The sequence below is a fragment of the Sebastes fasciatus genome, chromosome 14, assembly GCF_043250625.1.
Source record: "Sebastes fasciatus isolate fSebFas1 chromosome 14, fSebFas1.pri, whole genome shotgun sequence".
NCBI classification, from domain to species: Eukaryota; Metazoa; Chordata; class Actinopteri; order Perciformes; family Sebastidae; genus Sebastes; species Sebastes fasciatus.
Genome location: NC_133808.1, coordinates 32,949,956 through 32,977,372, shown reverse-complemented (window position 1 = coordinate 32,977,372; position 27,417 = coordinate 32,949,956). Strand labels below are relative to the sequence as shown.

The window sequence follows — 27,417 nt, the reverse complement described above, 5'->3', positions numbered from 1 at the left end:
AGAATCGTCACAGCCATGCAAGGTTAGCTTAAGGCTCTGATGAGCATCTTGCTATAATGGTTGTCACGATCCTGTTCTTCAGGTAACCTTCATGGTCTCTCCATGGTCACACTGGCATGTCGGTGTCAACAGGTTCCTCTGTTTTTAAACCCATTCCTTCAGGTCCATTCCCTCCACAACGTCTCTCTGCATGCTTTCAGGGCTTCAACTTGACAATGCTTCATCTTTCACAACCTCTTTGTTCGTTTTTTCCTCCTCCACAGTCACTCCTGTGTCCACCATTACATTCCACCATTCCCTGTTACCATTGGTTTGTTTTACAAGAGGCTCATAGATGCCATCAGTAACATTTACCTTTTCTTTGTTTGTCTGTGTGTGCCTCAGTGCCACCCGTCTTTAGGCAGAGAATCACATCTCTGGAGATAAACATCGGCGGCCAGGCCAAGTTCGAATGTGAGATCGAGGATGCTCCGAGCGTCACCTTCAAATGGTACAAGTCCAGCGTTGAGATCAAACAGAGCGAGAAGTTCAGGATCATCAGCCGCCACAGCGGTTCCTCCCTGGAGCTGCTGAACCCGATCAAAGCCGACAGCAGCGAGTTCACCTGCAAGGCTTCGAACCAGCACGGCACCGACAGCTGCACCGCCTCGCTCATCGTCACCGGTAAGACCCCCAGTGGGACCTTTTCTTTCTTAAATTACTGCATTATTGTGTTTGTATGAGAGAGAGAGAATTATATATCTGCAATGTGTTTTTCCCTGAATCATTATGCTGCAATGTGGAAGTGATGATCTGTTTATAAATTGGATCTGGTTTCACGTTTGGCAAGATGTAATGAAGTTCTCATGTTTAAACCTACATCGAAGTTGCACAGGTTATTTTTTGATGTTGGTGTATTTTTCTACTTTTTAAAACTGTTCTACCTGCTCTCCATAGAAATGTACCCGCCGGTATTTGTTTCAAAACCAGACCCAATGACTTTATATGTGGGTAAACAAGCCTTGTTCCAGTGCTCACTCACTGGATCCTCACCCATGGAAGTTGTCTGGCACAAGGACAACATAGCCGTCTCCTCCGAAGCGAACTATGTCATGAAATGTGAAAAGAACAAGTATTCCCTTCACATTAAGAGCCTTGAGCTGACTGACCAGGGAGTGTACCTGTGCAAGGCCTCCAACAGCGTTGGCACTGCCACCTTTACCACAGAACTCAAGGTTATCCGCAAGCCTAGCTTTGTTAAGACTGTTGAGCTGGCGTCGGTCGCCGTCAATGACCCGCTGAGGCTGGAGTGCCAGGTGGACGAGGACACTGGTGTGACCGTCACCTGGACCAGGGATGGCAAAAAGGTCCACCAGAGCATGGAGTGTAAAGTGTCTTTTGAGGACAAAGTGACTGTTGTTGACATACCCAAGTCCAAACTGAAGGACTCTGGGACGTATGTGTGCACGGCTACAAATGAGGCCGGGAGCTCAACCTGTGAGGCTGTGGTAACAGTTCAAGGTAAGATCTTAAAGACGATCTTCCCGTAAGCTTTAATGAAAACGTATAACTCTGAAATGAGCGAGTGGATTATTGCTGTTTTCAGCCGACTGCTAGCTGATGCTAACACAATGCACCGCTATCTCTTTCCTTTTGCAATTCTTTTGCGCACTTTTCTGTCTTTGTTTTTTTCCTGTCTCTCTTTTGATGATCTTGGTGTTTTTGAACTAAACACTCCTTTCAGAGCCTCCTACCTTTGTTAAGAAAATGGAACCTAAGATTACATGGAAACAAGGTATAGCTGCCCGCTTGCAGTGCAGCGTTAAAGGATCGCCCGAACTTCACATCCACTGGTTCTGGAATGAGAGAGAGCTTCCTGATGGAGAAAAGTATAAAATCTTTTTCAAGAGTGGAGTAGCCTCTCTGGAGATAATGAACCTGGTGGTCACAGACAGCGGCAGTTACACCTGTGAGGTGTCAAATAATGCCGGCAGCGAGAGCTGCAACACCCTTATAGCTGTTAAAGGTTTGTCAAATATTGCATTTGCTTTACAGTCACTGTTCAGTTCAGAAAACTTTTGGTATTAAATGCATATACTTGACTTACCCCTTTTGACACGCAGAGCCACCGTCTATTAGAAAAGAGCTGCAGACAGTCGAGGCGGTGAAGGGAACAGCTACTCAGCTGGAGTGCGAGGTCACGGGAACCGCTCCGTTTGAAATCAGCTGGTTAAAAAATAAGAAAAACATCTCTGGTGATCAGAAATATAAAATAATCGTACAAGATACCTTGTCAAGGCTGGAGATCCAGACCTTTGAAAGTGCAGATGTTGGAGATTATCAGTGTGTCATATCCAACGATGTGGGGAAAGTCACCACTAAGGCCGTAGCTAAACTTAAAGGTTAGTATACCGGAGATTAATGAAACTGTGTTATTGACTGAAGTTTAGTCTCGTGTTTCAGACTCAGTTTTTAAATCTGTTTTCTTAGAGCCACCAACTTTCTCAAAGAGGGTTGACAGTGCTACAGCAGTTTTGGGAAACCCAGTAAAACTCCAGGGGACCGTTAAGGGCTCGGCTCCCATCTCTGTGAAATGGATGAAAGACTCTGAAATACTGAGAGATGACGATCCAAACATCAGGATGGTGTTTGAGAACGGTGTTGCTAGCTTGTCGATAACGACAGTGGCCATCAGCCACGGCGGCAAGTATTCGTGCCAAGCCGAGAACGAGGCTGGCCAACAGAAATGCGAAGCTACCTTGACTGTGCAAGGTCAGTTGACGTCTTTGAAGCAGATTTTAACTCCTGTGTCGAGTTCCGTAGGTTCTTGTGTCTAAACTCTTATAATGACTGATGGGTCTGTCTTATCCCAGAACCGGCCAGAATCGTAGAACCGGCAGAGTCCATTAGTGTGACTGCAGGAGATTCAGCCACGTTGGAGTGCACAATCTCCGGAAGCCCAGACCTCAAGGTGAAGTGGTTTAAAGACGGGAAGGAAATGATCAGTGGGCGTAAATATAAGATGACTCTGAAAGACAATGTCGCCACGATGAAGATTCTTACGGCAGAAAGAGGAGACACCTCAGAGTACAAGATGGAGGTGTCGAATAAAGTCGGAAAAGACCAGTGCACATGCTCGGTCTCGATCTTAGGTTAGCTCCTGGTTTCTGCTTCCTTAACATTTCATAACATTTTTGCTGTTTTACAAATGATGACTTTAATACAAGTAGAGACAGTGTGCAGAGTTTGCTTTTAGATTCTTGTACAAGGCAGTATGAAATTCTGTTAATGCATGAGATGTTTTTTCTTCAACAACCAGATCGGATAATGCCTCCAACTTTCACCAAGTCTCTGAAAAGAGTTGACGGTAACATTGGTAATGACGTCAGCATGGACTGTAAAGTGTCTGGGTCCCAACCCATGACCATATCTTGGTTCAAAGACGACCAGGAGGTCACACCTGGATCCAAATTCCAGCCTGAATTCAAAGACAGCTCGGCTACGCTGAGAGTTATCCGGCTGGAGAAAGCCGACTCTGGCGTTTACAAATGCAGAGCCACCAATTCAGCCGGCTTTAAGGAAACCAGCGGCACGCTCTATGTCAAAGGTTCTGAATGCTTGGCTATTTGTTGTGCCTCTATGTGTTGTGTACAATCCTTCAATGATTTCATGCTAACATGAAACTCAATCTTTGTTTTGTTCATGGCCTCTAGAGCCCCCAGTGTTCACACTGAAACCAGACAACCAGGATGTCAAACCAGGAACCACGGTTTCTATCAGAACCGCCTTCACTGGAACAGCTCCTTTAGCTGTAAAGTGGTTCAGAGAGGAAAAAGAGATTATAACTGGAGGCTCATATTTCATAAAGAAAGATGCCTCTTCAAGCTCTTTGGAGCTTCAATCTGTGAAACCCAGTGACTCCGCCAAGTACACATGCCAAGTATCCAACGATGCTGGGAAGGTGGACTGCACCACAGTCCTCTTTGTGAAAGGTGCCCGTCTTCAGTTTCGTGTGCAGCTGCATGAAAATGTCTTGACATCAATATCTCTTCTGTTACTAACATCATGTCTCCTGTCTGATGATGAATGTTAACCTCTTCTCTCAGAACCTCCCGTGTTTGTGAGGAAGCTTGAGGCGACCAAGCTCGTCACCAGCAGCGACTCCGTCAAGCTGGAGTGCAAAGTGACGGGCAGCCCCGTCATCAGTTTCAAATGGTTCAAGGATGAGATGGAGATCAGCTCCGGTCCTAAATACACAATGCCCTTGATTGACCTAGTGGCATCTCTGGAAATAGTCAACTGTGCAGTGGAGGATAGTGGAGATTATGTTTGTGTGGCATCCAGCGAGGCTGGTAGCGACCGCTGCAGCAGCACGGTTACTGTCAAAGGTTGGTTTCACTCATTTATTTCACTCCTGTTTTTAGTACATGAAGACTTTTATTGTGACATTGAAGACATTTCTGCTTTTCTTCGGTTCAAATGACAAATCGTCAGCAGTTATCCTGTAGAGACGCCACACCCCCTGATGGACAAGAACCACTGTTAAGACTAAGGATGCACCGATACCACTTTATATCAGACCGAGTACAAGTACTTACATTTGGGTACTCGCCGATACCGAGTACCGATACGAGTACTTCTCTGTGCCAAAAGACCCTCGTTAACAGCCAGCTGGAGGGTGTGAGCGACACACGGCAGGCTGGGGAGTCCCGCATACGAGGCAGTGCGCCGCCACCGGCTCTAGGTCGGCTTGGAAAGGCTCGGGCCGAAGGTGCTTCCCGGGGCCGCGGCCAAAGAGTCACCGGGGCACCCTGTCCCTGTGCGCCCCGACCGCGTCGTGCCCCCAGGGCGGGGCTCGGCCCACGTAAAAGGCGCCAGGGGTCTGCGGCGCTGTCTGCAACCCACCCGACCCGTCTTGAAACACGGACCAAGGAGTCTAACGCACTCGCGAGTCAGAGGGTGTAAGCAAAAATGAAAGTGACGGCAGGCGCGCGCTGGCTGAGGTGGGATCCCGGCCCAGCGGAGTTGGGCGCACCACCAGCCCTTCGCGCCCGCACCGTCGGGGAGGTGGAGCGTGAGCGCGTGCGATAGGACCCGAAAGATGGTGACGAGAGGTTAACGTCATGCTGCCGTAAAGTGGTATCAGAGCCGTTTTGCGAGTACGAGTACATGAGCACAGTATCGGGTCCGATACTGGTATTGGTATCGGTGCATCCCTAGTTGAGACTATAGCCTCGATTATACTCCTGAATGGACGCATACATGGACAGCTGCGGACACCACGTAGTAGTTCTGTTTATACTGTCCGTTTAGAGGACGCGTTCCACTCGTGCGCAGTGGATCGCTATGCTACCACTTGTAGTGTAGTTGCTGCGTGGACAGGTCCACACGGTCACAACAACTTGCCAGTTTGTAGACGTCCTCACTTTACGTCACGCATACTGACGGACGCACAAAGCGTAATAAAAGCTTATAGCTTAAACGGGGTGTGGCCTCTTCATGTGGTAAACACTGATGATGTCATTAGAGCTGAAGAAGTCATTCAGAAAAAAGCATTTTCAACTGACATCATCATGTCACACTCGTGCGGTTCAGTGTGATGCGCTGACCAACCGCTGTTTTCTTCTAGAGCCGCCGTTGTTTGTGCGTAGCTTGGAGCCCAAAGATGTGGTGAAAGGTTCTGAGATGATGCTGGAGGGCCAGGTCTCTGGTTCCACCCCATTCACCGTGTCATTTTATAAAAACACGAAGCTGATTAGGAATGACAAGAGACACAGGATCACCGTGAAGGACGACCTGATAGCCTTGCAGGTGGCGGCGGTAGAGGGAGGAGACGTCGGTGTGTACCAGTGTACCGTTGAGAATGAAGTCGGGAGGGCCTCCTGTGATTGTCAAGTAACACTCAAAGGTTGGTTTGGATGCTGTGGACTTATCTTCATTTAAAATCCATACCTACAGTATATGTGGATAGCCTCACAAAGCTTCATCCTGATCTGGCAACGCTCAGTAGGCATTAGGGTAAGGTCACTTTATGTCTTTACAGAAACAGCAGCATTAAGTCAAGTCATTTTTTTTATATAGCCAGGAATTACAGATTTGTCTGAGAGCTTTACAATCTATACAACACTGATCACTATCTATCATAGACCCTCGATGGACTGACTTGCAATACGTGTTATGTATATACCCTTCCTGTCCTCTGGGTGGTCATTGGCTTTTGCTTCTGATGAAGAAACCAAATGTTGGTAGATTTCTTCGCTATTCCAACAAGATCGGTTTCTTGATAAATTTGAGGATAGAAATAGGTCTGCTTTATATGGAATACATCATGCATAATTCAGAATGCTCTCTTGGATCAGGAGTTTGGAGACGCAGACAAAAATGGTCAAAAATGTGTCAGCTGGTTCTCAGTAAAAAGTTTTCAGACATAAACCGCATAAAAAGACGTTGAGCTTGCAGGATGAAGTCCGACTTTGTGAGGCTGATATTCAGTAGAGAAGCCAGTAACATTCATATAAAATGTTTCCTCGTAGAACCACCATCGTTTATGAGAAAGCTGGAGAACCTCAGCTCCCTGGTTGGCAGCGAGGTTTCTCTGCAGTGCACTCTGAAGGGCTCCGAGCCCATGACCGTGTCCTGGACCAAAGACAACCACGAGCTGAAAGAGGCTGAAAACATTCAGATTACGTACGAGAACAACGCCGCTCTGCTGCGCTTCACCAATTTACAGAGCAAACATGGCGGCAAATACTCCTGCCAGGCGCAGAATCAGGCCGGCAGCCAGACGTGCTCCGCCGTGTTGACAGTTAAAGGTTGGTCGAGATACTCGAGAACTCACATTTGAATCTGCCAACATTTTATGACCTCAGAAAGTTGATAAGGCCGAAATGCATCTTTAAAAGTTTGTCATCGACTTCAGTTCAGATTTGAGATTCTTTGCTGACTGTTTTGTTTGCCGTCTCAGAGCCAGCTAAGGTCACAGAGGAGGCTAAGTCTATCAGTGTGACTCAGGGGGATCCGGCCATGCTGGAGGCCAGGTTCTCAGGCACTAAACCCCTGAAAGCCAGATGGCTAAAGGCCGGCAAGGAGCTGACCTCAGGCCAGAGGTATAAAGTGCAAAGCACAGACACCAGCTCTGTGCTCAAGATTATTAAAACCGAGAAGGGCGACAGCGGTGACTACACCTTTGAGGTTTCAAATGATGTCGGCCAGAGTTCTTGCGAGGCCACGCTCACCGTTCTCGGTCAGTTCTGAACCTAGAAGTTAGGTTTGTTTAATTGCATTTGAACGTTGCTTCTAACCTCTTTTTTCCTTCTACGTTAGATCAAATAATTCCACCGTCTTTTACGAGAAAGCTGAAGCAGACAGAAGGTATCAAAGGGTCGTTTGCTCATCTGGAGTGTCTCGTATCCGGCTCCCTGCCGATCACCATTCAGTGGTTCAAAGATGAGAAAGAGATCCAGACTGACGACAAACACAAATGCACGTTCTTTGAGAGCGTCGCTTTTCTGGAAATCTCTAATCTCGACAGTAAAGACGGTGGCAGCTACACCTGCATCGCTAAAAACAAAGCGGGAACTGTCCAATGCTCTGGGACCTTGTTTGTCAAAGGTTTGACCATGTTGTATTTATCAGTAGGTGGTCGTGTCCAATCCAAGTACAGCTTCACAAGCATTATTTTTGTCTCTTCCAGAACCGCCGTGTATTCTTGAAAAGCCTGATTCCATGAATGTTCTGCCCGGCTCCAAAGTCCAGTTTAACGTACTGGTCTCTGGCACGCCGCCGCTGACCACCAAATGGTTTAAAAACAAGAAGGAGATTTTATCCAGCGCCGACTGCTCTGTGGTCAAAGACAACACCTCGAGCTCACTGGAGCTCTTCTTTGCCAAAACCTCCGATTCTGGAGACTATGTCTGTGAAATACACAACGATGTGGGCTCCACTTCCTGTCAGGCAACGCTCTTTGTTAAAGGTTAATATTCTCTATGTGAAACTGAGTCAGCAGATGTGTCTCCATCCATCTGTTCTTATCGGCATCCTTCGACTTAATGCCTCTTTTTGATGGAGCATTCCTTTCAAAGGAGTGTTTTCATTGAAAACTTTCACAAAACAACTGGTGGAAACTGACTTGTTTAAAGTTGGAGCAACATTTGGATGGAAACATAATCAACTTTAAAGAGATCTGAGTTTTCCCTTCGTCGTCTCTCTGATGGTTGCATCTATTTTGTTTCTCAGAGCCGCCTAAGTTCACGCGGACCCCGGCTCGCGTGTCCGTGGTCCGTCCGGGTCAGAGTAAAGTGTTTGAGTGCCAGGTGACCGGAACACCTGAGATTGACATCTACTGGTTCAGGGAAGGCTCTGAGATCAGCCCCAGCGACCGGTACAAGATGGTCTTTGTTAACTCTGTGGCCACTCTGGAAGTCTGTGGGGCTGATACCAAAGACTCGGGGCTTTACTACTGCGAGGCTCGCAATGAGGCCGGCAGCGAGAGCTGCAGCATGGAGCTCAAGGTCAAAGGTTAGTTGTGTCAGAAGACACGGTACTGATTGTGCAGGAGTTTTAGGAATATAGGATTGGAGGTTTTCCATAGAGATGTTTCGATACCATTTTTCCCTTCCCGATACTGATTCTGATACCTGAACTTGCAGTATTGGCCGATACCAAGTACTGATCCGATACAAGGGTGACTAAAATATATATATATAGTTGTTATTATTTTAATTTAACAGCTTGTTGGATCTTCCACTGGGAAATATCACCAAATGGCTGACATTTTTTTCGCTCTGACTACCGCTACCGTTGAACTCTCCACCAGCACCGTGCTGTTATTGTTTGCTGGTGAAGAAGTATTGATTTCCTGTTAAACAAGTTTCTGGCTTAATATATGATGGTATCGGATTGGTGCATAGACTGGTGTACTCGCCGACACGTGATTCGGAATTTTGGGCCGATACAAAACTCTTACAAATCTAGTTTCCCAGATTATCTGCCATTCTGCTTGAAAGAACTGAATTGGCACTGATTAGTTTGGATTTTGTGTTGTGTCAGCATTTAAACTAGCTGGACCAACAGATTGTTTAATGGATTTTCAGCAGTTCAAGTTATGCCTCAAATCAGCTTGAAACATTTCTATGGGAAACTTTTCTTCCAAATCTCCAGAAAATACTAGAAAATAATTAACTCTTGATAGAAAAGGTAGGTGACAGTTTGTTTTCTCTCGTCTCAGAACCGCCATCATTTATTAAAGAGCTGGCTCCAGCTGATGCTGTGAAGGGTTCTAGTGCCGGTTTTGAGTGTCAGGTTGCTGGGACCGGTCCGTTTGAGATAACATGGCACAAAGATGCAAAGGAGATCAAACCCAGCGCTAAACATGGCTTCTCCCAGATGAATGACACTACCGGTCTGGAGGTGCACAGATGTGACACCGTAGATGTGGGTGAATACCAGTGTACTGTTGCTAACGAGGTGGGAAGCTGTACTTGTAAGACTACGCTACACCTCAAAGGTTGGTTTCATCACTTAGTTACAATTCCACATTTTTCAACTTTTGAGGTAACAAGTATCCGTTTACTTTAACGTTTCATTGGTTTCTTCTGATAGAACCACCAACATTTACCAAGAGGATTGAGAACGCTGCCACTGTTCTGGGTAAAATGGCAGAGTTTCAGTGTGTTGTGGTGGGTTCTCCCACGCTCTCTGTACAATGGCAAAAAGATGAGAACTGGATTTTGGAGGATACAAAGATTGAGAGAACATTTGAGAACAATGTGGCCACTCTCAGGATTCCTGCCTGCGAGGTGACGCACAGCGGGAAATACACCTGCCAGGTGGTAAATGATGCCGGGCAGGACAAGTGCTTTGCCAGCCTGATGGTGCAAGGTATACCTGTGCTCAACTAATCATGGCTAACAAATCTTTCCTAACTTTGTTAGAAAACTTTATGAATCCTTGACTTTGCTTTTGCATTGTAGAGCCTCCTCAGATCACAGAGAAACCTGAAGTGATAAAGGTTTCAGTGGGAGATCCAGTCAGTCTGGACTGTAAGGTGACGGGCTCCCCTGAGCTCAAAGTGAAATGGATGAAAGATGGCAAGGAGCTTCAGTCCATCAGGCAACACAAGCTGATCTTTGAGAACAACATCAGCAGCCTAAAGGTTCAGTCCGCTCAGATAGAGGACGCAGGAGATTATGTCTTCGAGGTGGCAAACCACATCAGCAGCTGCACCTGCAAAGTCAAAGTGATCGTACTAGGTTGGTGTGAAAAGCATAAATCTCCTGTGGTGCATAGTGACGTGTTAAATAACTACTTTTATTCTTTTGGTAACAGAACAAGTAATTCCCCCAAGCTTCATCAAACCGCTGGTAGACATGCAAGAGATTTTGGGCTCCTTTGTTCAGATATGTTGCAAAATATCTGGTTCCCTGCCGATCTCTGTGGAGTGGCAGAAAGACGGGAACAAAATCTCGAGTGGTGTAAAACACAAACTCATTCAGCAGGACAATTCTGTGTCCATCGAGATCGAGCAGCTAGAGAGATCTGACGCAGGATCCTACTCTTGCAAACTGACCAACACAGCGGGAAGTTGTCAATGCAGCGGATCCCTCATGGTTAAAGGTTAGACGACGTTATTGGTTATGCAATCCTAAAACCTAAAGGTGAGTACCTCTTTAACATGGTCCGTCTTGTTCTCTTCAGAACCTCCCAGCTTTGTGACGCCGCTTGAGTCCCAGGCGGCTCTACCCAGAGGCACTGTACGCTTCAAGGGCACATTTAAGGGAACGCCCCCTTTCACGGTCAAATGGTTCAAGGACGACACGGAGCTCATGACTGGGCCCACTTGTTTCACGGGGCTGGAGGGGCTCTCTTGCTTCTTGGAGCTCTACTCAGTGGGTGTCGCCCAGAGTGGAGTTTACTCTTGCCAAGTCAGCAACGACGCTGGCTCTGTACGCTGTAGTGCAGACCTGACAGTCAAAGGTTGGACTTCTGTTAAATCAACTCTTGCGTGGCTGTGTTCATCTCACATCTGCATCGCTGGCTAAAACTAGTGACTTTCATTGTCACTATTATATTCATAAGCTTTTTCACTGCTGCAGCTTCTCATCATATCGCCTTTGTTGATGCACCTGCATTTTCCACAACCATCTGCTGCTAACCCATCATTGTCAGCTGCCTGTTGTAACAATCTAGTTTGAGCATACCGCCATCTTCCGGTAGCTAATATGTCTGTATTTTGGCTTTCCAGAACCACCGGAGTTTGTGCTGAAACTCCCTGCCGTTAAGTTTGTGAAGCAGAGAGAGTCACTCCGCCTGGAGTGCAAAGTCAGTGGCACAGCCCCTCTGAAAGTGACCTGGTACAAACAGGACACCAAGGTCACGGACGGGGGCAACTACCGGACCTCATTTGTGGACTCGGTAGCAGTCCTGGAACTGGTCTCCACCAGCTTTGATGATGAGGGGGTTTACACCTGTGAAGCTCAGAATGATGCTGGCAGTGTCAGCTGCAGCACCACACTTACCGTTAAAGGTCAGCCTCTCACTGACTTCCTAATCATCATTTATTATTCTGATGCACTGACTGTTCAGTGTGTTGTTGAGGTGAAAGTTTTGTTGTATTGCTTAAAGCTGGAATTCGTAACATTTCCTTTATATATCTATCCGGTGTGGTGGATTATCGCTCAGGCTTGCAACTCGGTTCGAGACTTGTTCACCAACTTGTTGGGTGGCTTGTTGCCCCTTTGTTTGGGCGATGCTGAAACCTTTTCAGCTGGATACACAATCGTCCACAGTGTAGTTCCAACAACATTTGATCAACTGTCTTTGTTGTAGTTCCAACAAATGTCCACAACTCGGCCATCTTAGCTGTAGTTCAAACTAATTCCACAAGTCTGCCCTTTTAGCTGTAGCTCCATCATCCTTCCACAACAACAGCTGTAGTTTCACTTCCACGACTCCATCTGGACTGAAGCTCCAACATCCTTTCCCAAAACATCCACCATTGTAGCTGCAGTTGCAACAAATTCCACAACTCTTTAGCTGTATTTCCATTGTCCTTCCACAACAACTCCGCCATGTTAGCTGTAGTTCCATCGAACATTCACAAGTCCGCCATCTGTACTGTAGTTCCAGTTCTTTCACAAAAAAAATCTGTAAAACTCTTTATTTGTAGTTCCATGATCCTTCCACGACAACTCCGCCATCACAGCTCATCTCGGTGTACTTCCACCACTTTGCCATCTTAACTGTAGTTCCAACAAATTCCTACGACAACTCCGTCATTTTAGCTACAAAAACCTTCCACAATGTTTTGGGTTGTGTCTAGAAGGAAACCTCCAAATTGCGAAAACTTTCAACAACTCTTGCCAGACTCGCTACCCGACGACCTATCCTCACCTTAACCATTCAAAGTCAATTCCTAACCTAAAAGGGTAACTTCAGCATTTTTCAACCTGGACCCTATTCAACATTTTTTGAAAATTTTCCAGTATTGAGCGAGAACGCTGTAGCCGCTAAACGAGCTGTAATGTAATCATTTTGGGCAACTTGGCACCGTCAGTTTACGTCCACTAAACCTTCTTGTTTTTGCCACCAACAGGCCCAGATCAAGTCACATGACACAATGACAAACATAGAGCGAAAGTTAAGAAAAAGGTTTTACTTCTCTGTAGGGTTCTTTCCATAATGTTGTCAGACACTTATAATAACAATCTGAGCCTGCTAGAGGTAAAAGAAAGAACCTTTAGTGGACGTAACCTGACGGTGTCAGGTTGCCCTGAGCGAGTGTTGTCCCCATTAATCACTTAGACACAAAAACATGGGAAAATATGGTCCAGGTTGAAAAACACCAAAGTTACTCTTTAACCGTCTCACGAGAGTTTTTCAATTTGTGCTTTACCTTCTAGACGCAACCATAAGTTTGTCATGTTAGCTGAATCCATTATGTTAGCTCCATTGAACACTCAGAAGTCTGCCATCCGGACTACCGTCCCAACAAATTCCAAAACAACTTTGCCATCTTAGCTGTAGTCCCAACCACCTTGCACAACAACGTCCCATCTTAGCTTCAGTCACAACAACTTCCCATCTTAGTTTCAGTCCCAACCACCTGTCACAACAACTTCCCATCTTAGTTTCAGTCCCAACCACCTTGCACAACAACTTTTATCTTCTTAGCTGTGATTCCATAGACTTGCCACGATTACTGTGCCATCTTATCTGTAGTTAAAATTTTCACAAAAAGTCCGCCATATAAGCTAAAGTTGCAAAAACATTCCATCAAAGTTCCAACAAACTTCCTTAACAACTCAGCCATCTTAGCCGTGGGCCTTTTGCCACTGCAGAGCGCGTCAACAGGTGAAATGTTACGGGTTTCAGCTTTAAGGTTTCATCATGGATTCTTTGCCCGTGTTTGCCTCTTTAACAGTTTCCTGATCTTTTTGTAGACCCCCCATCTTTTGTCAAAGTCCCTCAGCCGGTTGAAGGGCTGAAGGGTAAGGACGTGAGTCTGTACTGCGAGATGAGCGGTACAGCTCCGTTCCAGATCACCTGGTTCAAAGACAGGAAACCTTTGATGGAGAGCAGGAAGTATAAGATGGTGAGCGAGGGCAGCTCGGCGACGCTGCATGTCATTGGGATAGAGCCCTCGGACGCCGGCGAATACGAGTGCAAAGTGTCAAACAATGTAGGAAGTGACACCTGCCAGACGTCAGTTAAACTCAGAGGTCAGTAGAAACTGCGATAGTCTCAAATGAAAATATTAGATTTTCAAGTTACTTTGTCGCCTTGCTGACTTTCCCTTCTGCGCTGTTTGTCTCCTCTCTCTCAGAGCCGCCGTCGTTTGTGAAGAAACTGTCAAACACGACGGTGATACTGGGAGAGGAGGTGACCCTAGTGGCCACTGTTAAAGGCTCTGAACCCATTACTGTGTCCTGGGTTCAAGACAAGGATCACATTCTCAGGGACGGTGACAACAGGAAAATCACCTTTGAGAACAACAAGGTGGCTCTTACAGTCTTTAATGCCGATGCAACCACGGCAGGCAAATACACCTGCCAACTCAGAAACGATGCTGGGAGTGTGGAGTGTTTCGCTAACTTGACTGTTCTAGGTTCGTAATCATATAATTCTCTCTTTCTCATGCAGTTCTGTTTTTTTTACCATCCTTCCTCCTGCAGGTTTTGATTAAGAACATGTTCTGCTTCTTCTCTGTTGATTCCAGAACCCGCTAAGATAGTGGACAAGCCCGACGCTCTGAGCGTTATGGCGGGCGACATTGCCGCCCTAGAGGTCAAAGTGTGCGGAACCCCGGAGCTGACGCCCAAATGGTTCAAGGACGGAGTCGAGCTGGCCTCCGGGAGGAAGTACAAGATCTCGTTCTCTCGGATGATCTCCAGCCTGAACGTTCTCTCTGCTGAGAAGGTGGACTCTGGAGAGTACACGTTTGAGGTCATGAACGAGGTCGGGAAGGACCTGAGTAAAATCAATCTCACTGTTTTAGGTTGGTGTCCTCTTCCATATCTTCTTTCTATCTGTTATATACCTTACGTTGAGAAATATGAACAGTGGTTGTTCTAGATCAGTTCTTTAACGGGGGGTCCAGGTCCACTAAACACCCAAAAGCACTTTTCCATCTGAAAACCAACAACCGATGTCTCTGGGTATTTAATAGTGTTACTGATCCGGGTCCCAATCTAGTATTTGAATTCTACATATTGTGTTGTCAATAGCGACGGCCCTCTACTGGTGGAAACCTGGATATTGTGATTGAATCCTGCTGTTTGCTCATCTGGATCTCTTATATGCTAATCACTAGCTATAATCAATCATATAGTTTACCCTAATGCTAATCACTAGCTCTAGCACATATCCCAGCCTTGCATGTAAACTCAAATTCACACGTTTGTAAGAGTTCATACTGTATTTTGTCACCATAACAGACTCTTTACAGCACTTTTATCTAACCTAATAAGTTTGGGGGAATAAATAAGGGGTCTAATGCAAAGGGAAAATTGTGCAGAAATAAATTTATAAATAATAAATAGATGAATAAATAAATACATTTAAAAATAAAGAATAAATGCAAAAATAAAGAAATATTTATAAAAAATAATACAAATAAATACATAAATTAATAAAAGGGAAAATTAAACAGAAGAGTAAATAAATAAGGGAATCAATACAAAAATAAATACAGAAGCAAATTAAAACAAATGTAATTTTTTGCCATATTTGATCAATTAATTAATGGCCACATTTATTTTTAATATTATTTTTGCTATATTAAATGACATATTTATTTATCACAGCCCATGAATGATTACAGTTTCTTGCCTCGGGGGATATTATTGAGGAGGGAACCTGCCAACATCAGCATATTGGTGAAATGGTAGAATATAAAGAAAATAAAACAGAAATAAATAAGGGGGTCAAGTGCAAAGGGAAAGTCATGCATAAATAAATGCATCAATACATACAATTAAAAATAAATGCAATAAATAAATAAATAATTTTTAAAATGAATAAAAAATAAATACATAAATGAATAAAAAGGAAAATTAAACACGAGCAAATAAATAATTTAACAGAAGTTCTCAGATATGAAATGTTGCTTCAACAGAAGCAGCCGTGACAGAACGTTGTCTAAATAACACCCAGAGATATCTGATTAAAGAATGTATTGATCTGACCAGACATTTCATTGGGTAGCGTTGTGTTTAGCGTTGTAGATCCCCGCCGTGTGACTGACGGCTTGTTTACTGCTGATGCAGCACTAACTTCCTGTCCTCCCACCCCCCATCAGATAAGATCGTCCCGCCGTCGTTCTCCAGGAAGCTGAAGGACTGTAACACCGTGGTCGGAGCGGCGGGAGAGATGGAGTGTAAAGTGTCGGGCTCCCCCCCGTTCACCATCTCGTGGTACCACGACGGCGAGGAGATCCAGAGCGGACCCAACTACGAGATCTCCTTCAGCAACAACAGCTGCTCCTGCAGAGTGTCCACGCTGAAGCTCTCCGACTCCGGAGCCTACAAGTGTAGAGCTGTGAACAAGGCCGGGTCCAGCGAGACCACCGCCGCCCTGGAGGTCAAAGGTCAGAGACACTCCTCTGTATCATCTGCAGCAAAGCATCATGGTCTATCAGATCACTGTAACTCCTCTACATCCTGTTGACTGGTCTAATATTCCTCCGTGTCTGACGGCTTCCTGTCTGCCTCCTCCCCCCCCCAGAGCCTCCATCCTTCGTGGTGCCCCCCCAGCCGGTGGAAGCCATGCCCGGCTCTGACGTGACCTTCTCGGCGATGGTGAAGGGCAGCGCCCCGCTCAGACTGAAGTGGTTCAGAGGAGCCAAGGAGATCGTGTCTGGACGGAGCTGCAGCTTCTCTCTGAAGGACAACCAGGTGATCCTGGAGCTCTTCAAGGTCGACGCCTCGCAGGCCGGAGAGTACACCTGTCAGGTGATCAACGACGCCGGCAAGGAGAGCTGCCCCGTCAACCTCACCGTCAAAGGTCAGACATCAGCAGTATTATTATTATTATTATTATTATTATTATTATTATTAATAATAATAATAATAATAATAATAATAATAATATTAATTATAGTATTATTATTATTTGTATTATTATTAGTGAGAGCTGCCCCGTCAACCTCACCGTCAAAGGTCAGACATCAACATCATGGTTCTACTATAAAGTATAATAATATATAGTTATTTATATGTCAGGTATTAATGAAAAGTACTTCTGTTGAGGCAGAATGCTACCTGTTATTATTATTATTATTATTATTATTATTATTATTATTGTATTAATGTTACTGATGCATTACAGTGGAGCTAATTTAAAATACTTAATTGTAAAAATACATCAGATTTTAGAAGTAAAAAGTAAAATATTTCACAACAAGTAATAATACTTTGAAACTGAACCTCTGAACTTGAGTAAAAAAAATTAAGGATAAATAAATAAATATGTCATTAAATGCAGCAAAAGTAATATTATAATAGAAATGTAGCCGTTAATTAATTAATTGATAAAATGTGACATAAATTGATATTTCTGTTTTAATTTGCTTCTTCATTTATTTATCTTTGTATTAATTCCCTTAATTATTTACTTTTCTGTGTAATTTTCCCTTTTATTCATGCTTTAATTGTTATCAATTGATTAATTAATTTTACATATTTTTTAAAATATATTTATTTACTTATGTATTTATGCATTTATTTATTCATGCATGATTTTCCCTGTGCATTTGACCACTTATTTATTTCTGTATTTTCTTTATACATTTCTGCCCCATTATGCTAATGAGGGGGCTGTCAATGAATGCATTAATAAATTAATTAATACATTTAAAAATAAATATAAATATATGCAAAAATAAATAATAAATTCATCAATAAAAGGGAAAATTAAACAGAAAAGTAAATAAATAAGGGAATTAATAAAAAGAAATAAAAAAAGAAACAAATTAAAACAGAAATATCAATTTATGTCACATTTTATCAATTACTTAATGGCTGCATTTATTTTTCAATATTGTTTTAGCTCAATTTGATAACATATTTATTTATTAATCGAGTCATTTATTTATTTTTTATTTTGGCTGGTTTCGTTCTCCAACTTTTCTTCTGTATTAAACTGATAAATGTTATCCTGATAAAACTTTATTCATCTGTTCTTTATTCATAAACACAAGACAGAAAACTATTCAGCTCAGACTTCTGTTATATATATCTATATCTATATAGCTATATAGATATAGATATCTATATAGCTATATAGATATAGATATCTGTTGTTCTTTACAACGTCGTGTTTCAGAGACAATTAATCTAACAACATGTGGAGCAGATGTATTTACATATCTCTGAGGTGATATAAAATGTCCCTTTCTATCAGACAACACGAGTCCTTCTCTAGACGCGTCCCGTCTGACTCTTTGTGTCTTCGTTTTGTCCTCGTTGTGTCTTCGTTGTGTCTTCGTTGTGTCTTCGTTGTGTCCTCGTTGTGTCCTCGTTGTGTCTCTCAGAGCCGGCGGCATTCTCTAAGAAGCTGAAGGACGTGTCGGTGGAGAAGGGTAAAGCGTTAACGTTGGAGTGCACGTACACGGGCACGCCTAAGATCACGGTGACGTGGTTGAAAGACGGCCAGCAGATCTTCGCCTCCTACAGATACAACGTGACGACGACGGAGAGCTCCTGCATCCTGGAGTGTCTCAGCACCGACGACAAGGACGCCGCCGGGACCTACTCCTGCCAGGTGTCCAACGACGCCGGCAAGGACACGTGTGACGCCGTCATCTCCATCCTCGGTTAGTTCATCATAATAACAATAATAATAATAATAATAATACATTTGATCTGGTTAGTTCTACTTCTGTTAAATGATGATAATGATTTGAATGATGACTTGATTTAAAGAAGATTAAAATGTCAGTTTGGAGAGATGTTACCGCGGCGTGTCCGGGCCACCGTAGGTCACAAATAATAATACTTACAGAGCGGGAGAGGACGGTAATATCTGGAGGAAAAACTCTGAATTTCAGAGATAAAAGTCATAAATCTACGACTTAAATCTCAGAGAATATTTACATTTTTCTCTCGTAAATTTACCACTTTAATGTCAGAGAATTTCTAAAAAAATTTTATAAATTTTGCGATCTCAGAAAAATCTTTGAAAGATTTAATAATAATTAATAAATTGACTTCTTTAATCTATCTTTAAGAGTATCTAAGTTTTTTCTTTAATCTTGTAAATGATTAGTTTTCTCTCAGATTATTTCCTCCCCGTCTCTTTAATTATTATTTTCTTTCCTAGTCTTTTTCTCATATATTTCAGATTTTAATCTCAGATAATATCCCAGTGTTTTTCTTTAATCTTGTAATTTTTTTTTAAAGTGTTTTCTGAGATTATTCCCCTCCTCCTCGTCTCTTTAATTATTATTATTTGACCTACAATGACCTGAAGACGCCGTCGTATATCTGACTGCTTTTCAGACACGGAGACCTGTCATTAGCTTAGCTTAGCTCAGCTCACTGCGTGTCTATGGGATGGGTAGCAGCTCCAGTCACCCTGATGGTTGGTTTATTAAAGTCTGTATGTATTTCTGAAGTTATTAATAACATGTGATCAGACGGTCCCTCATACTCTATCAGACAGCTAAAGAAAGAACCGATCCAGCTCCTGTGTGGTGACGATGACGTCATCAGGTAGTGTGTTCAGTACCGGCGTTGACCAGCAGGCGTCAGGCTTCACTCAGACGTTTCCTTCCTGTTTGTGTCCCCACAGAGCCTCCGTACTTCGTGGAGTCTCTGGAGCCGATGGAGGTGACCTCGGGAGACGCCGTCTGTCTCAAGTGTCAGGTGGCGGGAACTCCCGAGATCAAGGTGTCCTGGTTCAAGGCCGACGGCAAAGTCCGGTCCAGCCCGACCTGTAGACTGGAGTACAGTAAGGGGGTCGCCTGCCTGAAGCTCAGCAAGACCTCCAAGGCCGACGTGGGAGAGTACACCTGCAAGGCCGAGAACCAGATCGGATCCGCCGCATCCACCTGCAGGATCAACGTGCTCGGTGAGCACCTCAGTACAGTAGTACTAGAGTACTAGAGTACAGTAGTACTGAAGTACTAGAGTACTACAGTACTAGAGTAGAGTAGTACTGGAGTACTAGCTTACAGTAGTACTGGAGTACTAGAGTAAAATAGTACTATAGTACAGTAGTACTGGAGTACTAGAGTACTATAGTAAATGTACTTCCCAGCACTCTAGGTAGTTACCATAGTAACGGTGTCTCCGTCTCTGCGTCCTCCAGAGGCCAAGACGCCGCCGTCCTTCCCGAAGAAGATCACCAGCCTGCAGCAGACGGAGGGTCAGGCGGTGCGGTTCGAATGCCGTGTCGCCGGCTCGTCCCCCGTCGACGTGTCGTGGCTGAAGGACGGCGAGCCCCTGAAGCCGGGCGCAGACTTCTCCATGCTCTATGATGACAACACGGCCGTGCTGGAGATCAGCCGCGGCGAGATGAAGCATTCTGGGGAATACACCTGCGTGGCCACCAACAGCGTCGGCTCCGCCTCCTGCAGAGCCAAGCTCACGCTGCAAGGTCGGTACCGCCTGCTGATTGGTCCGTTTCAATACGGCACAAAGAGTCTTCTGGTCAGGTTGAAGCACAGTTTATCAACTTCCTCTGACCTTTCACCTCTGACCTCGTTTATTAATCCAAAATCACCTTCAAGTCACCTCACTTCACTTCACTTTACTTCACTTTAACTTTACTTTACTTTAACTTTAACTAACTTTACTTTACTTTAACTTTACTTTACCTCACTTTAACTTTACTTTACTTCACTTTACTTTACTTTAACTTTACTTTACCTCACTTTAACTTTACTTCACTTCACTTCACTTTACTTTACTTAATTTACTCTAACTTCAATTCACTTCACTTCACTTTACTTTACTTTACTTCACCTCACTTCACTTTAACTTCACTTCACTTCACTTCACTTTAACTTTAACTTTACTTCGCTTTACTTTGCTTTACTTCACTTCACTTTAACTTTACTTTAACTTCACTTTGCTTCACTTCACTTTAACTTAACTTTACTTTACTTCACTTCACTTTACTTTACTTTACTTTACTTTAACTTTACTTTACCTCACTTTAACTTTACTTCACTTCACTTTACTTTACTTTACTTTACTTCACTTTTACTTCACTTCACTTCACTTTACCTTACTTTACTTTAACTTCACTTCAATTTACTTTACTTTACTTTACTTCACTTTAACTTCACTTCACTTCACTTTAACTTTACTTTAACTTCACTTCGCTTAACTTCACTTTAACTTTACTTTACTTTACTTCACTTCACCTCACTTTACTTCACTTTAACTTCACTTCACTTCACTTTAAATTTACTTTACTTTACTTCACTTCGCTTCACTTCACTTTAACTTTACTTTACTTCACCTCACTTTACTTCACCTTTACTTTAACTTCACTTCACTTCACTTTACTTTACTTCACTTTAACTTCACTTCACTTCACTTTAACTTTAACTTTACTTCGCTTTACTTTGCTTTACTTTACTTCACTTCACTTTAACTTTACTTTAACTTCACTTCGCTTCACTTCACTTTAACTTAACTTTACTTTACTTCACTTTACTTTACTTTACTTTAACTTTACTTTACCTCACTTTAACTTTACTTTACTTCACTTCACTTTACTTTACTTTACTTTACTTCACTTTTACTTCACTTCACTTTACCTTACTTTACTTTAACTTCACTTCAATTTACTTTACTTTACTTTACTTCACTTCACTTTAACTTCACTTCACTCCACTTTAACTTTACTTTAGCTTAACTTCACTTTAACTTTACTTTACTTCACTTCACCTCACTTTACTTCACTTTAACTTCACTTCACTTTAAATTTACTTTACTTTACTTCACTTCACTTTACTTTGCTTTACTTTACTTTAACTTCACTTTGCTTCACTTCACTTTAACTTTACTTTACTTCACCTCACTTTACTTCACCTTTACTTTACTTTAACTTCACTTCACTTTACTTTACTTTACTTCACTTTAACTTCACTTCACTTCACTCTACTTAACTTTAACTTTACTTTACTTTACTTTACTTCACTTCACTTTAACTACTTTAACTTCACTTCGCTTCACTTCGCTTTAACTTCACTTCACTTCACTTTACTTTACTTCACTTCACTTCACTTTACTTTACTTCACTTTTACTTCACTTTACTTTAACTTCACTTCACTTTACTTCACTTTACTTTACTTTACTTAACTTCACTTTAACCTCACTTTACTTTAACTTTACTTCACTTCACTTTAACTTTAATTTAACTTCACTTCGCTTCACTTCACTTTAACTTTACTGTACTTCATTTCACTTTACTTCACTTCACTTTTACTTTACTTTACTTTACTTTACTTTACTTTAACTTTACTTTACTTTACTTTACCTTTACTTCACTTTAACTTCACTTCACTTTACTTCACTTCACTTTAACTTTACTTTAACTTTACTTTACTTTACTTTACCTTTACTTCACTTTAACTTCACTTCACTTTACTTTACTTTAACTTCACTTCACTTTACTTTACTTTACTTTAACTTCACTTTACTTTACTTTACTTCCCTTTAACTTTACTTTAACTTCGCTTCACTTTAACTTTACTTTAACTTCGCTTCACTTCACTTTAACTTTACTTTACTTCACTTCACTTCACTTCACTTTACTTTACTTCACTTTTACTTCACTTTACTTTAACTTCACTTCACTTTACTTCACTTTACTTTACTTTACTTAACTTCACTTTAACCTCACTTCACCTCACTTTACTTTAACTTTACTTCACTTCACTTTAACTTTAATTTAACTTCACTTCGCTTCACTTCACTTTAACTTTACTGTACTTCATTTCACTTTACTTCACTTCACTTTACTTTACTTTACTTTACTTTAACTTCACTTTACTTTACTTTACTTTACTTTACTTTAACTTCACTTCACTTTACTTTACTTTACTTCCCTTTAACTTTACTTCGCTTTAACTTTACTTTAACTTCGCTTCACTTTAACTTTACTTTAACTTCGCTTCACTTCACTTTAACTTCACTTTAATTTTACTTTACTTCACTTCACTTTACTTTACTTCACTTTTACTTCACTTTACTTTAACTTCACTTCACTTTACTTCACTTTACTTTACTTTACTTAACTTCACTTTAACCTCACTTCACCTCACTTTACTTTAACTTTACTTCACTTCACTTCACTTTAACTTTAATTTAACTTCACTTCGCTTCACTTCACTTTAACTTTACTGTACTTCATTTCACTTTACTTCACTTCACTTTAACTTTACTTTACTTTAACTTTACTTTACCTTTACTTTACCTTTACTTCACTTTAACTTCACTTCACTTCACTTTACTTTACTTTACTTTACTTTACTTTAACTTCACTTCACTTTACTTTACTTTACTTTAACTTCACTTCACTTCACTTTACTTTACTTTACTTTACTTCCCTTTAACTTTACTTTAACTTCGCTTCACTTCACTTTAACTTTACTGTACTTCACTTTAACTTTACTTTAACTTCGCTTCGCTTCGCTTCACTTTAACTTTACTGTACTGTACTTCATTTCACTTTACTTCACTTTACTTTATTTTACTTTTACTTTACTTCACTTCACTTTACTTTACTTTACTTTACTTTACTTTATGAGTTGATATCAGGAGCAGAGTGGAATCTGGAACACAGATCAGATGTTTGTAGATCATCAGAGAGAATCTTTGTCTCCTGGAGGCGTCGGTATTCAGTTTACTGCGTCACAAACACAGTTTCTATGACAACAGAAAGGTTAGTCTATGTATGGAGGACGAAACCTGCCAAAATAAAAAATTAACGAATAAATAAATGACTCAATAAATTAATAAATGTTGCAAATATTATGTAAAAAATTAATGTAACCATTAATTAATTGATCAAATGTGACAAATAGATATTTCTGTGTTAATTTGCTTCTATATTTGTTTATGTTTGTATTAATTCCCTTATTTATTTACTCTTCTGCCTAATTTTCCCCTTTATTTATTTATGTATTTATTTATGTATTTATTTATTTTTTTTATTTGTATTCATTTTTAGATTAATTAATTTATTATTATTTTTAAATGCATGTATTTATTTATGTATTTTTGTATTGAAATAAATGCAGATATAAATAAATAAAAAACAAAATAAACTAACAAATAAAAATAAATGCAAAATACAAAATATATATTTTTTATTAATCTTTCAATCAATTTATTTATTTATTCAATATTTATTTTCAAATGCATGTATTTATTTGTTTATGTATTTTTGCATTGAAATAAATGCAAATATACATAAATAAATAAAAAATCAATAAACAAATTGAATAAATAAAAATAAATTTAAATAAATTATAAAAAAAGGGCTGCACGGTGGTGCAGTGGTTAGCACTGGCGCCTCACAGCTAGAGGGTTGCAGGTTCAAATCCGGCTTGGGACCCTTCTGTGTGGACTTTGCATGTTCTCCCCGTGTTAGCGTGGGTTTTCTCCGGGTACTCCGGTTTCCTCCCACAGTCCAAAGACATGCAGGTTAGGTTAATTGTGGACTCTAAATTGCCCGTAGGTGTGAGTGTGAGCGTGAATGGTTGTCTGTCTCTATGTGTCAGCCCTGCGATGGACTGGCGACCTGTCCAGGGTGTACCCTGCCTTCGCCCAATGTCGGCTGGGATCGGCTCCAGCCCCCCCGCGACCCCTAACGGGATAAGCGGTTGCAGATGGATGGATGGAAATTTAAATAAATTTTAAAATAATTAAAATAAATACATAAATTGATAAAAGGGAAAAATTAAACAGAAGCGTAAATAAATAAGGGAATTAATACAAAGATAAATAAATAAAGACACAAATGAAAACAGAAATATTAATAAACTCACATTTCATCAATTAATTAATCGCTACATTTATTTTTAATATTATTTTTGCTGCATTTAATGACATATTTATTTATTGATTGATTTATTTTAGATTTTGTCAGATTCCGTCTTCCATACCTGAGGTTCTGTAGTAAAATGAGTGGTACCGTTTTCTCGGTTCTGGTGTCGTCCGTCTCAACACTGAGAGATGTTGTGTGATGCTGAACTCTTCCTCTTCCTCTTCCTCTTCCTCTTCCTCCCGCTCTTCCACGGCAGAGCCCAGATACCCGCCGCTCTTTGACAGGAAGTTGTCACCGCAGGAGGTGACGGTGGGCGACAGCATCGAGCTGGAGTGTCACATGACCGGCTCCGCCCCCATCAAGGTCACATGGTCCAAAGACCACAAAGACATCCGGTCGGGGGGGAACTACAAGATGAGCTGTGTGGAGGACACCCCCCACCTGACCATCGTGAAGGCCGATAAAGGCGACACGGGACGCTACTTCTGCCACGCCGCCAATGACGTGGGCAAGGACTCTTGTTCCTCTGACATCACGGTCAAAGGTATTTAACCTGGGTCACCTGACCCCCTCTTCTTTAACCTACCCCCCCCCCCTTTAGAGGCGGTTCTTAGCGTGGAGGAAACCAGCTTCCTCTCCTCACCGCCGCTCTCTTCTTCTTCTTCTTCTCTGCTCCTCAGAGCGGAAGAACCCTCCGGTGTTCACCAAGAAGCCGTCGGAGAACATGGAGGACACGGAGGGACGCCTGGTGAAGATAGAGGGACGCGTCTCCGGCTCGCAGCCCATCGCCGTCAGCTGGTTCAAAGACGACGAGGAGATCCACGGCTCCGACAAATACGACATCAGCTTCAAGAGCAACGTGGCCGTGCTGTGCATCAAGAGCAGCCGGCTGACGGACAGCGGGCGCTACTCCTGTCGCGCCGCCAACGAAGCCGGAAAAATCTCCTGCGACGTCACCGTGGGGATCTCAGGTGGAGCAGCAGATCAATACACAACTAATCATGTAGTTACTGACGTCACCGTGGAGATCTCAGGTGGAGCAGCAGATCAATACACAACTAATCATCTAGTTACTGACGTCACCGTGGAGATCTCAGGTGGAGCAGCAGATCAATACACAACTAATCATCTAGTTACTGACGTCACCGTGGAGATCTCAGGTGGAGCAGCAGATCAATACACAACTAACCATCTAGTTACTGACGTCACCGTGGAGATCTCAGGTGGAGCAGATCAATACACAACTAATCATCTAGTTACTGACGTCACCGTGGAGATCTCAGGTGGAGCAGATCAATACACAACTAATCATGTAGTTACTGGCGTCACCGTGGAGATCTCAGGTGGAGCAGCAGATCAATACACAACTAATCATCTAGTTACTGACGTCACCGTGGAGATCTCAGGTGGAGCAGCAGATCAATACACAACTAATCATCTAGTTACTGACGTCACCGTGGAGATCTCAGGTGGAGCAGCAGATCAATACACAACTAATCATCTAGTTACTGACGTCACCGTGGAGATCTCAGGTGGAGCAGCAGATCAATACACAACTAACCATCTAGTTACTGACGTCACCGTGGAGATCTCAGGTGGAGCAGATCAATACACAACTAATCATCTAGTTACTGACGTCACCGTGGAGATCTCAGGTGGAGCAGATCAATACACAACTAATCATGTAGTTACTGGCGTCACCGTGGAGATCTCAGGTGGAGCAGATCAATACACAACTAATCATCTAGTTACTGACGTCACCGTGGAGATCTCAGGTGGAGCAGATCAATACACAACTAATCATGTAGTTACTGGCGTCACCGTGGAGATCTCAGGTGGAGCAGCAGATCAATACACAACTAATCATCTAGTTACTGACGTCACCGTGGAGATCTCAGGTGGAGCAGCAGATCAATACACAACTAATCATCTAGTTACTGGCGTCACCGTGGAGATCTCAGGTGGAGCAGATCAATACACAACTAATCATCTAGTTACTGGCGTCACCGTGGAGATCTCAGGTGGAGCAGATCAATACACAACTAATCATCTAGTTACTGGCGTCACCGTGGAGATCTCAGGTGGAGCAGATCAATACACAACTAACCATCTAGTTACTGGCGTCACCGTGGAGATCTCAGGTGGAGCAGATCAATACACAACTAATCATCTAGTTACTGACGTCACCGTGGAGATCTCAGGTGGAGCAGCAGATCAATACACAACTAATCATGTAGTTACTGGCGTCACCGTGGAGATCTCAGGTGGAGCAGATCAATACACAACTAATCATCTAGTTACTGACGTCACCGTGGAGATCTCAGGTGGAGCAGATCAATACACAACTAATCATGTAGTTACTGACGTCACCGTGGAGATCTCAGGTGGAGCAGATCAATACACAACTAATCATGTAGTTACTGACGTCACCGTGGAGATCTCAGGTGGAGCAGATCAATACACAACTAATCATCTAGTTACTGACGTCACCGTGGAGATCTCAGGTGGAGCAGATCAATACACAACTAATCATCTAGTTACTGACGTCACCGTGGAGATCTCAGGTGGAGCAGCAGATCAATACACAACTAATCATGTAGTTCATAATCTCTGAGATTAAAGTCGTAAATTTATGATAAACAAACTTGTATATATTATTTAAAAGAAAAAAATGTAGATGATCTTTTTTGTAAGATGTAGTTTTGTGTATTTAAAGTACGAGCTCTTAATGGGGTAATTATTAAATCTAGGGTCGTCACTCTTTACCTCCCATACCCCGTCATAGTTTTACTGTTGAATCAGGACGTTATAAATCAGTTAAATATCTGATATTAAATATGTGGTAGTAATTATGAGATCACATTGTCTATATGTAATGTAAGATATGGATCCCAGAGTGTTCTAATCTCTTCAGATGGATGTGACGTTGTGACTGT

At 42.3% G+C, this 27,417-nt stretch overlaps 1 protein-coding gene across 4 annotated transcripts in view; it reads left to right on the top strand.

The window, feature by feature from the left end:
- ttn.2 (titin, tandem duplicate 2) overlaps positions 1 to 27,417 on the top strand; it is a 235,068-nt gene that overhangs the window by 60,028 nt on the left and 147,623 nt on the right. The window contains exons 44-74 of one of the 4 annotated variants that reach the window (XM_074657997.1): positions 385 to 663; positions 937 to 1,500; positions 1,724 to 2,005; positions 2,103 to 2,381; positions 2,470 to 2,751; positions 2,853 to 3,131; positions 3,299 to 3,586; positions 3,693 to 3,971; positions 4,086 to 4,367; positions 5,609 to 5,887; positions 6,513 to 6,791; positions 6,944 to 7,222; positions 7,303 to 7,590; positions 7,673 to 7,951; positions 8,215 to 8,496; positions 9,206 to 9,484; positions 9,580 to 9,858; positions 9,951 to 10,229; positions 10,306 to 10,593; positions 10,675 to 10,953; positions 11,222 to 11,503; positions 13,419 to 13,697; positions 13,802 to 14,083; positions 14,195 to 14,473; positions 15,776 to 16,063; positions 16,201 to 16,479; positions 18,008 to 18,289; positions 19,267 to 19,545; positions 19,786 to 20,073; positions 24,738 to 25,025; positions 25,162 to 25,452. In XM_074657997.1, the coding sequence (XP_074514098.1) occupies positions 385 to 663; positions 937 to 1,500; positions 1,724 to 2,005; positions 2,103 to 2,381; positions 2,470 to 2,751; positions 2,853 to 3,131; positions 3,299 to 3,586; positions 3,693 to 3,971; positions 4,086 to 4,367; positions 5,609 to 5,887; positions 6,513 to 6,791; positions 6,944 to 7,222; positions 7,303 to 7,590; positions 7,673 to 7,951; positions 8,215 to 8,496; positions 9,206 to 9,484; positions 9,580 to 9,858; positions 9,951 to 10,229; positions 10,306 to 10,593; positions 10,675 to 10,953; positions 11,222 to 11,503; positions 13,419 to 13,697; positions 13,802 to 14,083; positions 14,195 to 14,473; positions 15,776 to 16,063; positions 16,201 to 16,479; positions 18,008 to 18,289; positions 19,267 to 19,545; positions 19,786 to 20,073; positions 24,738 to 25,025; positions 25,162 to 25,452 (9,021 nt within the window). The remainder of the gene's footprint in view (positions 1 to 384; positions 664 to 936; positions 1,501 to 1,723; positions 2,006 to 2,102; positions 2,382 to 2,469; positions 2,752 to 2,852; positions 3,132 to 3,298; positions 3,587 to 3,692; positions 3,972 to 4,085; positions 4,368 to 5,608; positions 5,888 to 6,512; positions 6,792 to 6,943; positions 7,223 to 7,302; positions 7,591 to 7,672; positions 7,952 to 8,214; positions 8,497 to 9,205; positions 9,485 to 9,579; positions 9,859 to 9,950; positions 10,230 to 10,305; positions 10,594 to 10,674; positions 10,954 to 11,221; positions 11,504 to 13,418; positions 13,698 to 13,801; positions 14,084 to 14,194; positions 14,474 to 15,775; positions 16,064 to 16,200; positions 16,480 to 18,007; positions 18,290 to 19,266; positions 19,546 to 19,785; positions 20,074 to 24,737; positions 25,026 to 25,161; positions 25,453 to 27,417) is intronic. The other 3 variants (XM_074657998.1, XM_074657999.1, XM_074658000.1) reach the window with 3 other exon arrangements.